General features: G+C 51.1%; 1 protein-coding gene across 3 annotated transcripts in view; it reads right to left on the bottom strand.

Moving 5' to 3' along the window:
- Positions 1 to 9,635: 9,635 nt before the first annotated feature.
- ESRRB (estrogen related receptor beta) overlaps positions 9,636 to 16,499 on the bottom strand; it is a 186,454-nt gene continuing 179,590 nt past the window's right edge. For all 3 annotated transcript variants that reach the window (XM_061429546.1, XM_061429545.1, XM_061429544.1), the window contains exon 7: positions 9,636 to 13,661. In XM_061429546.1, the coding sequence (XP_061285530.1) occupies positions 13,417 to 13,661 (245 nt within the window). In that variant the 3' untranslated portion in view covers positions 9,636 to 13,416. The remainder of the gene's footprint in view (positions 13,662 to 16,499) is intronic.

Here is a 16,499-nt window from a genome sequence, read left to right as displayed (position 1 = left end):
CTCTGCCTGTTCCCCCTTCCTTCCCTCGCTCTCCCCATCCCCATCTCCAACCCAACCTCCTCATTCTGCCCCTGAGGGGAGCCCTCTTGCATTTACCCCAGAGGAAATTCTCCCACATTGGCTCCCAGGAGTGCTCTAGGAGACATCCCAATTGAATTCAACTCATAAATATGTCCTGAGCAATTCCTCTGGGCAAAGTAATGTGTTTGGGGCTTTGGGTGGTAAAACATAAGTAAGACAAGTCCCTGACTTCAAAGGACCTTGGATTCAGACCAGGAAATAACTAGGAAGTCATGGGCAACAGAACACAGGCCTGTGCAGAGGGTGGGAGAAGGACCACAGGTTTGGAAAGTTTGGGAGAGGCAGCACTGACAACCTTTCAGGGAGCAGAGGCTGTTGGGTGGGAGATGGTGGAAGACAGAAGGCATGGGGGAAGAGAGAAAGGAGAAGGAAAGATGAAGATGTCAATATTTTCAGAACAAAGTGGCTGAGAACACAAAGAAATGAAAATGGCAGCTGGAAGCGGAGCTATCAAATTTGAGCTAATTTGAAGGTGGAAGAGGAGAAGCCAGTGGAATGGGCAAGGTTGAAGGTACAAGAGAGGAAATCACTGATGGAGCAAAGGCCCCAAAGGGGCTGGGGCAGCGCTGCCTGTGGAGGGAAGTCAGAACTCATCTTATTTCAAGAACAAAAGTGAAAGTTGCTCAGTCGTGTCCAACTCTTTGCGACGCTATGGACTATACAGGTCAAGGAATTCTCCAGGTCAGAATCCTGGAGTGGGTAGCCTTTCCCTTCTCCAGGGGATCTTCCCAACCCAGGGATCAAATCTAGGTCTCCCTCATTGCAGGCAGATTCTTTACCAGCTGAGCCACCAGGTAAGCCCAAGAATACTGGAGTGGGTAGCCTATCCTTTCTGTAGTGGATCTTCCCCGCCCAGGAATGGAACTGGGGTCTCCAGCATCGCAGGCAGATCTTTATCAACTGAGCTATCAGGAAAGGCCTCAAGAACAAAGAAAAGGAAGAAATTGGTGTGTGACCATGAAAAGAAACTTGGTGATAAAAGGAAGCTGCCATTGACTCCATCTTCTTAGTGAATCAGGAGCTGGGGTCACCCGGTTAAAGGATGAAACTGACTTGGAGCTGGCCTTAATAATACTGGAAATCGGAATATCTAATGAGGGAAAAATATAAATTAAAACATAAAATAAAAATTCTGATCAATGACAGAGTGGTCTAACATTAAGCCCCATGCTGAGGTGCAGTCTCCCCCCGGGCCTTTGCACATGCTGTTTTTACTGTTTAGAACACACTCGGTTAATGTTTTCTCATCTTTCAGAGCCTGGCTGAAATATCATCTCTTCAGAGTGACTCTCCCCAGTATTCCCACCTGAAGTAACTTTCCTCCCCATCCCATAACTCTCCATCTCAGCTCCTTTATTCTTTTCTATCCCTCACACGTATAGTTACTTCATTAACTGCTGCTGCTTCTTTTTTAGAAAACCTGTCTAACCCAAGTAGTATGGAAGCACCAGTGAAGCAGAGACCATGCTTATCTTGTTTACCACTGGATCCTTAATGTCTACCCATGTATCAAACACAGCAGGAACTCAACAAATAGTTGTTGAGTAGAGAAATGAATGTGTGTTTGGAGTAGAGCTAACAGCAAGCCTGAGTGGTTTTCCCCAAGGTTGAGGACCACAGGCAGAAGCTAAGATGGGACTGGGTATGCAGGACATGTATCAGTGGTGGGAAGTAGGGGGAACCTGTGAAAGATCAAGGGAAGGAACCAAAGTTGTTGCAAATTGTCCAGAAGGCAGAACCAGGATGGGGCTGAAATGAAAACGAAGGCAGAGCTGGGTTCAACCCATAACTTTGTGATTAGATGTGCAGAAATGGCATGGATTGTCTAAGTGTAGGGTTGCCAGATTTAACAAATGAAAATATAGGACACCCAGTTAAATTTGCATTTCAGATCAACAACAACAATCTTATGCAGTATTTGGGACATGCTATGTCTCCCCAGGTGGCTCAATGGTAAAGAATCAGCCTGCCAGTGCAGGAGAGGTAGGAGATGTGGGTTCAGTCCCTGGGTCGGGAAGATCCCCTGGAGGAGGAAATGGCAACTCACCTCACTTTAACAATATATATAAAGCATGTCATGATAGGTGCATTTTACCAAGGGCAGTGTTACAGAGGTCATTCTGTATTTCAGTGTTTGCAGCCCATGGAAATTTCATGGATGGAGGAGCCTGGTGGGCTACAGTCCATAGGGCCACAAGGAGTCGGACACAACCGAGCATGCATGCATGCTATGCTAGAAATTATTCTTTATTTGTCTGAAACTCAAATTTAACTGAGCATCTGGGATTTTTTCTGATAATTCTACCAGGACGGTAAGTTTTTGTCCATGAAGGTATACAAGCCGAGTCTGGAGCACCACTTAGAAGACCACTGGTTGAGATAACAGATGGTGGGCTTGGGTTGAAGAGCCCCACCCCACCTCCAATCGGGCATCCAGTTTCCCCAGTTTTCCTGGGACAGAGTATCAGGCATGGGGCATCCTCTCTGCTCCCCAAGAAGGATTGAATTCCCTGTCCCTGAGCCTGGCAGCTCCTTGTTTAGAGCTTGTCCTTCAATTGCCTGCAGCAGCATCCCACACCCTGTAACCCCATCCAAGAGCAGCTAGCCTGGGGCAGGGGTGTGTGTATGTGTGTGTGTGTGTGAGCTTGCACACGCGCGCTGCCTTAGGTCATCCCTCCGCTGGGCACAGACGTGGACCCACTCACCCACCCCTCCCACACCAGGGCTGGGCTCCCTCCCCCAGTGCACCTGATTGAGCCCCTCTCCTGGGTGGCCAGCCGTCACCCACCCCTGGGCTGCCCCCTCGGCCTGCCATCACCGCGAGCACTCGATTAGGGGATCTGAGTGACTTACAGGGGCTCCTCTTCCCCAGGGTCGGTATTTGCATTAGGTGATGGATGTTGAGATGTCATCTAAACACATCTGCACTTTGCATTTTAAACAAAGCAATTTCCAGAGGAAGCTGGGGGAGCTTTGTCTCCTTCCAGGAACATTTCCTCTGAGTCAAATTCTTTTTTTTAGGGGGGGTGGGTGGCAGTTCTTTTCCTCTACTGGTCTCCTGTTTACTCCCCTCCCCCACCCCACCCTCCTGGTAGTGACCCTGGTGTGGAGCAGGAGATTACTTGTGTCAGAGGATGCAAAGGACATAGGATGAAGGGCCAGGCAGGGACCACCCAGCTCCTCCTCCGTGGCAGACACTCGCACCCCCTCCCCATGTCCACGCTGCAGGAGACCTGTGACCAGGAAAGTGACCTTTGACAGAACCAACCACACACCAGGCATGATTTGAGGGACACAAAATACCTGCTCCCGCATCCCTGTCCACCTCCACCTCCCAGGGTACCCTCAGATCCTCTATGTTTTATTTGGGGACATAAGATCCCTTCTGTCTAAGCTCTGACCTCTGATAGCATATAACCAAGGCTTTTCCTCTGATAAATGAGTCTACCCCTTCCATCCAGGGATCTTATTCCTGGAATTTTGTCCCTAGTAGTATTGCTTTCTTGGTGGCTCAGATGGTAAAGAATCTGCCTGCAAAGCAGTGACCTGGGTCTGATCCCTGGGTCAGGAAGGTCCCTTGGGGAAGGGAATGGCTACCCACTCAGTATTCTTGCCTGGAGAAATTCCATGGAAAGAGGAGTCTGGCGGGCTACAGTCCCTGGGGTCAAAAAGAGTCGGACACGACTGAGCGACTGACACACGTTCACGCACACAATGTGGTCAGAAGGCCAGCAGCATCACCCCAGCTCAGTGACCTACAAGGGGCGTGATCTGGGGCAACGTCACTTAACTGGCAAAGCAAGGGCCCCTCCAGAGGCCCCACTGTGATCGTACACGTGGGCTGCACGGCACAGAAGCCTCCCTGTCCAGCTGAAATACTGAGTATTAGTGAGCTGACCTGGCTGGGCAGCAAACTGGCCCTGGCGGGGGCATGGGGGGAGAACAGACATCTGTGGTTCACGTGGCTTCTGTGAGGTCTTGTGGCTCTCTGATGTGGGAGAGATCGGGGAAAGGACACTCACTGAGTGCCTGCTATGTGTCTGGCCCTTAAATAATCAGTCTGAAATATGGTGTGGTGGTTAAGAGAGATTTTAATTGAACTCAATACAGTGAAAAGTGAAAGTCACTCAGTCGTGTCCGACTCTTTGCGACCCCATGGACTACACAGTCCATGGAATTCTCCAGGCCAGAATACTGGAGTGGGTAGCCTTTCCCTTCTTCAGGGCATCTTCCCAACCCAGGGATTGAACCCAGGTCTCCCACATTGCAGACAGATTCTTTACCAGCTGAGCCACAAGGGAAGGCGCTAACTCAATACAGACTTGGATTCCACTCTGAGCTCTGTGACCTTATGCGAGTTGATGAACCTTTCTGAGCTTTAGTCACCCACAGCATGAAAGCAGCAGCATTCACGTCAAACACCCATCATGAAGAACAAACAGGGCAACGTGTGTAATTGTCTGGGATGTAGCTGTGGTCCCACTAACATGTAACCCGTTAGCACCTTTACAGGGTACGGTAAGCTCCGTTGTGCAGATGGGAGGGGAGGTGCCTCGCTGTGACCACACTGCCAGTGAGAGCAGAGCAGGGACTTCCGAGCCAGGGCCAGTCTGAATCCAAAGCCTGTGCTTGATGTCCATTACCGGTCCATGGAGGACGGAAAGCTTGACCCACCGTCTGTAATTGCAGAGACAGACCTGACAATGGCCCTTCCCTGCTTGGAACACTGCCACACTTTCCCACTTGTTCTGGGATAGACAGCAATGTCCTCAACTAGACTGACTGTGCCATGTGCAGTCTGGCCCCTCTGATTTCCAGCCTTCTCTCTTCTGCCCCTTTGCCACCAACTAAGCAATCAATCCCTCATAGCTCAGTGGGTAAAGAATCTGCCTGAAAGGCAGGAGACTCAGGTTCGATTCCTGGGTTGGGAAGATTCCCTGGAGAAGGAAATGGCAACCCACTCCAGTATTCTTGCCTGGAGAATCCCATGGGCAGAAGAGCCTGGCAGGTTACAGTCCATGGGGTCTCAAGAGTTGGACATGACTTAGCGACTCAACCAACCAATCAAATGATCTTCCAGTTGCTTGGGCAAGCCCAGAGCATATCAACCTCTCTCTGTGTATGTCTCTCTCCCAGAAATGCTCTCCCCAACCTCACCTGGCTTCCTCCTCTCCTATAGATCTCAGCCTCTACCTGCTCCTGAAGGATGGTTACTTATACAAACCCTGCTCCTCCAAAGACCAGGTTGGTTGCCCTGTTACATGTGCTCATATATTGCTGAAAGTCTCCTGGATAAGATGCCCTCATAAACCACTAGTTCGATATCTATCTTCTCTGCTAAACCAGGGGTCCCCACCATACCCCAAAATCTAGTCCTGTGCCAGGTGATGAATGAGTAAAGAGAGGGGGCCAAAGTCATTAGAATTTGTCAGGCCTCACTAAGAAAAGATGGTACATCCTGGATCAGAAAAGATTTGCCTTTCTGGGTGTTCCCCTAAAACAGTCACTGGCCTTTGAGTTTGGAGGTGGGTCCTTGGAAGGGCATTTCCTGGGTCTGTGGAACCACAGAGTGTACAGTGGAACCTCAGGGCAGCTTAGGGTCAGCTCTCTGAGATTCCAGGTAGCATCTGTTCTTTGGGGTGAAGTGAATTTGCATCCGAGGCAAAATGAAGTATATGACATGGTGAGGTTTTCAGTCTTCCTCCACTGCACTCCGCCCATGCCCTCTGCTCAAGAAGAGACTCTGCTTATTGGATCAGCTTGTAGGTCCTCTTTAGCTTGTGCAGGAAAGTGGAAAGAAACTGGAGAGGCTGAGCTGATCTAGGTAACAAAGAGCTGAATCAGGGACGGGGCACCTGAGAAGGGGCACCCCGAAGGTTGAGTTAGGGGGAGCTGGGCTGGGACAGAGTGCACAAGAAAGATTTCCATCAGCAGGTGCTGCCTAGGAGAGAGAGAGATGAAAAAAGAGGTTTCTGATGAGGTTTTGCTGTGCATTGATCATTTAACATCCCACTGGTGGTGGTAAGGGTATGCCAAGGGTAAGACTAATGTCACTTTTTAATTATTTGTGGTTGCTGGACTGTTGTTTCTTTGGAAGTGACCCAAGAACAGGCACTGAATGTGGTATTGTGGCTTCATCTGGAACATGTAATTTAACGAGTCTTGAGAATGGGGCCCAGTGTAGTCCGCGTGGCCCATGTGTTGCTCTGGAATCTTCTCTCCTGTATGTCAGACCCTGGCTCAGCCTTGCTCCAAACTTGACGTAGAGCTTGTCATGTGCGTCTGTGGGAGGAGGGGATGGGAGGCCCCTGTGGTCCATCTTCTCCATAGGGGAGGTGGGGAGAGACTCCTCAGTAGCTGAGTGCAAGCCACAGTGTCCTGGCTTTGGCTTGTGACAGCTGCCAATGGGGTCTTTGCACCGATGAGCTAAGGACTGGGGCTGAGAAGCGGGGAAATGGCTGCAGAACTTCCTGGGAAAAATAAGTTGGAAAAAGGTCTCCTCTTGTAGAGAAGACTTGCCTTCCAAACCGTAAGACATGGGACTTGGGCTATGCCCCAGGTTCCCAGCCTATCCCAGGCCAGGGAAGGAAACGATAAGCCCACAAACAGAGCCAAACATGTAAGGACAGTCATGGGGAGGGTCACGTGGGGCCAAGAGGAAGAGGAGGTGGAGGCACCTACGTTCTTGTTCTTCATCCTCAAACAGGGAGCACGTGGTCTACTACAAAGGCTCCCCACTGCTTCCAGACTTGAAGCCATAGGTGCTGTCTTTCTTCCCCCCAAAATGTTTGCTATTAACGGCAACCAGATCGGCCTGACTGCAGAGACTGCAGAACTGAAGCCCTCTTTCCTCGCACCTCTAGGTTGAGTCTGAGTAGGAACGGTTCACACAGAGTGTGGGATGCTTGCCCCAGCCAGACCTGTTGGGGTCAGAGCAAGACCAGGTAAGGGAGAGGTGGCATCTTGGGGGCAGGAAGAGCTTGGGAATGACAGTTGACACCTCCAAATTCTGTTCCCTGCAACCCTAGGGTTATTTATTTTTTTTCCTGATAATGCCCAGAATATATGTAAATCACAGTTTCTCAACCTCAGGACTCTTGACATTTGGGGTCAGATTGTCGTTTGTTGTGGGGCTGGCCTGTTGCAACCTGTGATGTCCAGCAGCATCCCTGGCTTGCACCCGAGATACCAGTAGTGCCCCCAGTGTGGCTACAAAAGATGCAGATATTGCCAGATATACCCTTGGGGGCAAAATTGGCCCCATTTGCGAACTTCTAGTCTAAATCGAGTCAAGCAGTCCATCGCCCCACAGTTTTTGAGATTCAAGGGTGAGATTATAATTTAGGCTCATTTCTCACAACTGTCAAGTAGGGATATAAAATGGTAACTACTAAGCCCCTTCTGCTCCCCCAAATCTGTGTTTCTAAGATGAATTCTACTTTACTGCCTTTGAGGCTAGGTAGAGAGCCAAGGTGGCTGTTGGCTCGATGAAAGAGAGCTCACGGCTGGTGAAGATGGTCAGTGCTGACATCTGCTCTCTAGGGAGCCGCATTCTTTCTTCCCTATTTAGCCGACCTGACACCTGGCACCTTCTTGATATCTCCCCTGGATCTTCAATGGCCTCTCAAAGTAACAGAGTTAATTCTCCCAGCCAGCCCCTAGAGTTGCCTCCACCGAGTATTCTCACCTTATTGGATGACAACGCTGTTTCTAGTTGTTGGGGATAGAATCTCCGAAATCACAAGTCCCCCTTTTCCCACACACACTCCATATCCAACATTATCACCAAATTCTGGTGGCTTCAAAACTGATCCAAGACCCAAGCATTTCTTAGCCAAGCTCTTCCCATATCCTGGTCTAAGCCATGGTCACCCCACCTGTGGTCTCTTAATTGGTCTTCCTGCTTTTATCCTTGTCCTTCTCTGACCTGTCATCAACACATCAGCCAAAGGCTCCCGTTGAAATGAGGTCATAGCTCTTCTTTAATCAAAACCTTCCACTTAAAGTGAAAGCCACACCTCCTGTGGCCCCAAGCCCCCAGGTGGTTTGTGCTCCCTCCCCCATGCCTCTCCCATTGCTTCCACCCACCCTCGTTTTCTTGATGTTCACTGAGCATACCAGGCATCCTCCTACCTCAGGGCCTTTGTACGTGCTGGTCCCTCTGCTTGGAGAGTTCTTCCTACAGATGCCCACGTGACCCCCACCTTTCAACTTTCTATTCATTGAAACCTTCTCAATGAGGCTGCCCTGACCACTCCTTTTAAAATGATATCACCACTTCCTTTTCTTGTTCCATCCACCCCTCCCCTCCACAGCCTGTCTTTTTCCCCTCATGGAACTTATCACATCCTGCCCAACTTAGAACCTGGTTATTTTTGCTCATTGTCTCTCTCTTCCTCCCACTAGACTGTGTTCACTATGAAGATAGAGACTGTGCCTTTTCTCTTTACTAAGGTAGTCTCTTTGCCCAGAAAGTGTCTGGCACAGGACAGACCCTCAGTACATATTTGTTGAATGAATGAATGACCCTCAGTTATGTTTTTTTTCCCCTTTGATGCTTCAAATCCTTTGCTAACACAAAACGGGGATATTTGGGAGGACAAATTAAGAAAGATAAAGAAATGGATGAAAAAATGAGCTCTTAGCTAGCCTGATCACAATTATCTAGGCAAATTGAAGTACAGAAAATCCTAAAATACAGCCCAATAAAAATTTCTATTTTTATTACATTATATAATGCTATGGCTGACTGTTTTTCATAACTGTTTAATACCAGCTGTGTGTGTGGAAGAGGCGTGGGTATACATACATGTGCACATGCACCAGATGTAGGTGAATTGAGAATTTACCTAAAATAATCCACATCGGGTACTTTCACTTCCATGAATACTTAACTCATGCTCAAGACTTGCTAGGTGTTGATTCAGAGACTGCCATGTGTCTTTTCTCTTCCAAGAGCTTCAGGGAACTTGACTGCTCACTGAAAGTTGATCAGACCTTGAGCTGTCTAGGTGTGTGGGTTCTGTGGGTATCATAGCTGGTTGGTTGCCTCCTAGACTTTCAAACCAACTCTTTTTTGAGGCTGCTAGACTGATGTCTGCGACTGGCCTCACCCCAAGGTGGTCACAGTGAGGACAGGCACAAAATTCACTGGGATTCAGAATGAAGCCCAGATATTTTCCATGGTTGTAGGAAGATTTTTTTTCCCCTCTCTATCCATGATGCAAAATAAAAAGTTGGCAGTCTTCTTGTTACTATTAAAGAGGTTACTGTGAAGACAAAGCATACAGACAGAAGAGGGCAGAACTGAGAGAATCAGAGGCATAGAGCCAGGGTTCCATTGACTTTGTGAACCTCTGGATCAAACCCTACCTGATGCCTGCCCCCATTTATAGATTTCACATCTATCCAATGCAGTGAGTCCAGGAAGCCCATATAAGCTGGGATGTTTTTACCTGCAACAAAAAGCATCCTGATACAGTCCTCTTGCTTTCTTTCAGGCCCTTCCTTCTGCCTCTCACAGGACCTGAGTGTGCGCTGAGGGTACAACACGAGGGTATCCTGCACGGTCTGTGTCACATGCATACATACAGACGCACTTCAAAGTCCTAAGGCAATGGATTGTTTCTGGTTCACGTATATCTGATGCTCCATTTTTCTGACACAAAGGAAAATAATAAAGGGCCTCACTTTTATTGTTTCAAAGCCTGAAAAGAAGTAGACGGGATTTTCAGACCGCTTAATTTACATCCCTGAATTTTGCCGCTGAACACATTTTAATGCCCATTTGAACCCCCAGAGAACCCTGAGGCCAAGTTGGTTCTCCCGATGGCCTCTCCTAGCATCAGCCTGAGACCTGCAGGCAGTGCTGTCCAGCGGACAGCCCGCCAGCCAAGATAATGTGTTAAGAGACTCTCTTGATAGGCTGTTCCTTATTTATTAGATTCCAGATACATGGGACCAGGATGGGAAGACTCCTAGGGCATTTGGGAGAACACATACAGAGGTGGGAGTATGTACAGGGGTGGTGAGGGACCGTCATTTTAAAAAATATATACATCTTAAGAAGCCATTCCAGCCACATTATCCTTATTAGAAAATAAAACAATCTCCACATAGTGCTTTTCTTTGGTGCTCTTCCGTGGCATGGGCCTCTGTCCCCTCGCCACAACCCCCTCTGCCTTCTGTTGAGGGGCTGGGGAGACCCTGGAGGGAAGGGTGGCCCCTGACCCAGGGGGTGGGTGCAGACTCCAGCTCCTCTAAGGCCCTGCCACTGCCTCCCACCCAACATCCTGCTCTGGTCTTCCTACTCGGTTCTTAAATTGTGCCCTGGGAATCACTGAAGCTTCCTCTGTACCAAAACTGCGAGCCCTTATCAAGGTTCACATGTGCCAAAGCCAGTCTAGAATCTCGAGAAAGTGTGGGGACACGGGCACCAAACAAAACCCAGCCAATACCACCTTCTCTGTGGTTGGATTTTTTTTCCATTTTATTTCTTGGTTCATTTCAATGACCTGTATCATGAGAGTACAACTGAGAAGGGTTATGTCCTCTTTACAGATTTCCAAGGAACAGTGGATTGGGGGGGAAAACTTCAGTTTTGTTCTGTTTAGGTGGGATGGGGTGTCCTAAACTCTCCTCGCTTCACATCCTCCACTAAGTCACCCCCCTCCCAACCTCCTCCCCACTTCCCAGGGAGGTCCCAAAAGCTGGCTAGGCTCCCAACTAAGAAGTTGGCCTGTAAACTTCTCTGAATGCCAATGGATCCATCATGTACGCACCAGGGCCTTCCCCACTGAACAGACTTCTCATCGTTCCCGGTACATTTCCTGTTGCCATGAGAGTTTTTTAATGTAAAAGCAGCAGCCACCTCAGTGGCACCAAGCCATCAGGATCATGGCCTACCTCTGGTATAAAGGGGCTCTAACGCTGGCACACTGGCAGATGCATGAGCTCCGGCAAGGCAAAGCTGCCCTGTATATGCAACAACCACCGCCCACAAACCACCTGTTGCACTGTTAATCAGAGGTGCTTTTTCTAGAAAAGATGGACAGTGACGACCAGTTGTGAACTAGCCCCTGCAGCGGCTCACAGCTCAGGTCCTCACGCTCGAGCAGTGACTCTAACACAGAACGGGGGTGATGAGATGCGACCCTCTGCTCCCTGCCTCCTTGAGCACACAACTCAGTGAGAGGCTAAGGGAGTCAATGAATGGCCCCCAACAGCTAAGCAGGCCTGGGTTTTACCCCTGGTCCCTCAGAGGCACCTGCGCATCTATCCGCCCAGATCAGAGACTGCACAGGATGCTAGCAGCACCCTGGATCATTCCAGTGTTGCCAGACAAATGACTCTGGCCTTGAAGACCCCATAGACAAAAAAGGGAGGGAGCATACTTCGCTGGTCTGTGAAGTCTCTTGGAACCCCTGACATTTTCTCCATGAAGGTATCTGAGAGCCGCAGATGGGATTTAGCCAGCTCTCATGCCTGGGGTGACCTTAGCACATCCTGGAAGAAAAAGTTCAGAAGGAGCCGTGTCTGGGTGTGGAGAGGCAGAACCAGCTGCTTCCCTCGGAAGGCTGCGAGGCTGTGGAGGAGGATGCCTGGCCTCCTGGTCCTGGGGCTAGGTGGGTGGAGCTGCCTGCCTTTCAAAGTGACAAGAGGTCGGGGGTAGAATGTGTTGGACTCCCCGGGAAAGTGTCCCTGGCAGGATTGCTCTGATCTCTGCTTTAGAAGACAGCTGATTGGATGGATGCTTGAAACTCCTTCAGCCATGGGAGGTCCTGTAAACTGCTCTCAGCCAACCCCATGAGCCCCAGATGGTGTGTTCAAGTTGCCCTCCCCCCAGTCCGAGTGGGTTATAACGAACTTTCATAGCCGCTCACTGAAATGGGTGACCCACTGTTCCCATTCGGCCAGGACTGGACGGTTTCCTGGCAAATAGACTCTCAATGCCAAAACGGGTCCTGGGCAAACTGGGGTGGTTGGCACCTTACACAACAGCCTGATGGACTGGTAGGGGGTGGGGGTCTCCTGCCAGAAAGCTGGCATCTGAGCACCCGGGGAGCTACGCTCTACCTCCTTAGTCCAAGGATGGCGGGTGCAAACCCTCCTGCAGCACTGGCTCACCCTGCCCTTTGGAGGGCAAGGGAGGGGGCATCCTGGTGTCCACTGATCAGGCAGGCTGGTGACCTCTGTGGAGCCCCTGTCTTCAGAGTTCCCTTGCCTGCTCATCTCTGCTTCTGGGCCTTTCTGTGCTCAGCAAAGCTTGGTCTGGGCCTCTCCCTATTCCACCCGGGTCCTCCTAGAGCTGCCAGCCTAGAATCAAGTGCCCAGGGTGCCCTCGGAGGGGTCAGGTCCCTGCATATCCCTCAGTACCCCAGGCCCACCTGCTCTGGACTGCCCCCAGGGAGCGGGAGAAGCCTGCAGAAGAGGGGGCGCTGGGGCGTGGTGTCTTGGACCCTGCTCTGCTCTGAGCCAGCACCGTCCCCACCTGTGGGCCCTGAAGTCTTGGCTGGTGGAACCCACAGTGGGGGTGAGCTCTGAGGTCGGGCAGGAAGTTGCAGTGGGGTTCCTGGGGTGCCGGGGTGGAGAGGGAGGGGACCCTGGGGCAGCAGTGGAAGGCGGGTGGGGGGCGCACCAAGGGGGCGGGGTGACTAGGAAAATCCAGGAGCTCTGGCGGCTAGTCCCTGATGGTGAGCTGGGCTGGCCTGGGAGCCTAGGTGAAGATTGGAGGGAGGAAACCTTCTGGACTGCGGAAGGCGTGGGGCCTCCTGGGGGGCAGAACCTCAGAGTAGGCAGGGCCTCTGGAAGAAAGTACCTGCTTTCTGGGAGAGGAAAGCCTCCGAAGGTATACCCCCGCCTGAGTATGCCAGAGTCCTGGCACTAAACACTGCCCGCCCAGGCCGTGGGTGGAGGCCGGGATGGGTGGGCGGGGATGTCGGAGAAGTGGTTACGAAATGTATGTGCTGCCTCCTGCTGATCAGGTGGGGAGAAGTTGCCTTTCCTCCTTGGTGGTCTCCGGCCTCAGGGGGGAGTGAGCTCTGGCCCAGGCCTTGGCATTGCCATGGCGGAGGAAAAAAACACAACATACCAAATGAAAAAAAAAAAAAAAAGAGCCAGTTACAGATGAGCCCCGCACCTGCCTTTCCATCCCCGTACCCCCCGCCCCTCCAGCACCCGGGACTCTGCACACAGCCAGGAGGCGAGGAGCCCCTTCCGCCGCGACGGCTCACGGCCATGATACAGGACTTGAATGTTGAGGCTGGTGGCTGTGGAGGTGTTTGCGTCGGTCCATCTGTCTGTCCTTGGGCGAGAGTCCGTCCGTGGGCCGGGCCATCAGACCTTGGCCTCCAGCATCTCCAGGAAGAGTTTGTGCATGGGCACCTTGCCTTGCAGTTTGATGCTGTAGAAGTGCTGCACCGCCTTGGCGGCCGTCTGCCGCAGCAGGGGCAGCGTCAGCAGCAACTTGCCCGTCCTCCGAGGCTCCTCGTGGCGCTGGCTCAGCTCGTAGTCCTGCAGCGCCTCGTGCAGCAGGTCCTGCAGCTTCTGGACCGCCTCCAAATCCTCGATGTACATGGAATCTGCGGACACAGGGGGGTGGGCATTAGCGGTACGACTGCCGAGCGCAGCCCCGGGTGTAGGGGGCCCCCATCACTGCTTTCAGAGCCTTCCAGACCCTCACGTTACAGAGACAAAACCAGGCTCAGAAAGGTTAAGCTACAGGTCTGAAGTCTCAGAAGCCAGTGACTAGAGCTGGGGTTCACACCCAAGGAGAGATCTGTGCCTATGGAAGACTTTTCTTAGATAACCACCAGGAGGCGGCAGTGAAGGGTTTGAATAGGAGCAGTGAAGGGTTTGCCCCAGAGGTGGGGCGGGGTGAGGGGGAGAACCTCTGGCGCCAAAGTGGTGGAATTGTGATCTTGCCCCCTCACTTGCTAGCTCTGTGACTTTCAGCAAGTTGTTTCATTTGCACCTCATGTTTCTCATTTGTGAAAGGCCATAATACCTAGATCTACCTTGAGAGGCTAAATGAGTTAGTACCCATCAAGGGCTTAAAATAGTACTTGTCACAACTATGATACCATCATCACCCACCAGAACCATCACCACTACCACCATTATCTTATACCTTCACAATCGTCAGCTTATCACCACTGTCATATCACCACCACCATCACCATACCATCACCACTGCCACCACCATACCATCACCACCGCCATAACCACCACCACCACCATAAATACCACCACCATCACCATCTTATTACCACCATCATCAACTTATCACCATCATGATCATCAGTTTATCACCACTGTCATATCACCACCATCATCATCACCACCATCACCTCCATCATCACCATCAGCATCTCATCAGCATCATGATATCAGCTTATCAGTCATATGATGTGATCAGTCATATCACTGCCATCATCATCATTATAGTCACCATCATGATTTTATTGTTACTGCTCCCACTCGGCACCAGCTCGAGTCTTCAGTGCACTCCCTAACCTTACAGAACAGTTGTTACAGTTGCATGTACACAGATAAAGGGGCTGAGTTCTGCGTCTGGGTGCCCTGAGGTGGGGCGTATGGGGGAACTGAGATCGCTTGGCTGGACAGGTAGGGCACAAAGAAGGGAGATGCTATTGGGAGTTCTAGAAAATCCTGGGGAGGGCTTTGGACTCTGGCCATGAATTCCAAGTGAAATTTACCTAAATCGCAGAGGGGCAAGGAGGTGCCGGCCAATGGCTGGGTTACAGGTGGGTCCAAGTCAAAGCAAAGTGGAGCCCACTTCCTGGCCTCTGGAAAAATAACCCACCTTCTTCTGACATTCCTTAAAGATATTGAGCCTCCACCCTGAAGTGCAGCACCCAAGGCCTGTCCAAGGTGGGAGGGTAAGGGTGCATGTGGGTCAAGTGAACTGGAAGCTCGGGTTGGGTCACCACGGACGGCTGAGCAGGTTTCCCAGACTCCTCAAAGGAACAGCGCAGTTCTTTGCATGCTGTGTTTGCTAATTTTTTTTCCTTTCTATGCTGTGTTTGTTCAGCTACCAGACTGCTGAGGGCAGCTGTACCAACTGGCTGACCCCAGTGATGCCCTCTGACCTTGTGGCCCCTGCACTCAGCCCATGCCTCCACAGGCCCTGCCTCTTTCTCTTACGAGAACAGCAGTAGAGTGAGGTGGATGAGACTCTGGAGCCTTAGATGCTGTGTGACTTTGGCCAAGTTACTTAGGCTCTGAGATTGTTTCCTTGTCCATGACACAGAGCACACGAGGGTGCACGCCTTACAGGTGAGGGCTAAATGAGCCAGCACGTCATTAGGCACTCAGTAAGCAACTAATAAATGTTGTTATTATCGTTACTTTGAGAACTCAGAAGGCAGGAGATGCCCTTGAGGGGCTGGCCCCATACCTGAGATTCCCCCACAGTGTTCAGCTCCTTGTTGCTAAGGCAGTGAGGACTCTTCCTTTTGGCAGTTGGGGGAGAAACCTGGCTCCATTCCTACACTCTTGGCTGATTTCAGAGCATGGTCCCTGTAAGGCTGTGACCTGTCCATCCAGACCCCATGCCTCCTGCCAGCTTCCTCTCCCCATCACCCCGCCCTCCCCAAGGAGGCCAAAATTGGCAGCTGCCTTCGACCGAAAATGAAATAAAATAACATTGCAAGATTAATTTCTTTGCAATCTATCAGCGAGTCTGTATTGATGGCATTGATAAACTGTTAATTACAAAATCAATGGCTATGAATTTTTTTCTGCTGTCAAGGAGCCTTGGAGAGGCCAGGAGGGGGTGAAAGACAGCCAGCTGGCTCCCGAGGGGCTGTGTTTTGGGGCAATAGCCTCTGAGGTGCTCCGGCCCACGTAACCTCAGCAGAGGCACCCACAGTGGGTTGCCTCCAGGCAATGATCTCCTAGCCCTTCTCTCCTCCAGCTAACACACTATCTGCCTGGATGACTTCCCCCTGGCTGCTGGGAACAGGCCATGTCCCCGGAGGCTTTCAAGGCTCCCTATACCAACCCCATTCCACTCCACTACCTTCACAGTCCTGGAGCTCCGGTATAATACCAACAGCTCTTCTAGCCTAATCTCTCAACAGGCCTGTTCTTTCTGTTTCCTGCCTGCACCTGGTCACTCCATGACTCAGCCAAGGTTGTGGGCATCACAAACTCCTCTTTTCCCACTTAGAGCTCTTGGATCTGCAGAGAGCTGCAGGATGGCCTGGTAAACACCACGGGGCCAAGAAGTCCAAGTTCCCGGCACTCTGTCGCTCAGGACAAAGCATGTACTCAGGTAAGCTTGATGCTAGCTGAAGTTCCTGATGGGCTCTGTCAGTCTTTGCATGGGTGCTCAGTCACTTCATTCATGTCCGGCTCTGTGACCCTGTGGACTGGAGCCCACCAGGCTCTCCTGT

This window comes from Bos javanicus, chromosome 10 (assembly GCF_032452875.1).
Source record: "Bos javanicus breed banteng chromosome 10, ARS-OSU_banteng_1.0, whole genome shotgun sequence".
NCBI lineage: Eukaryota > Metazoa > Chordata > Mammalia > Artiodactyla > Bovidae > Bos > Bos javanicus.
This window is presented reverse-complemented; position numbering and strand designations above follow the sequence as displayed.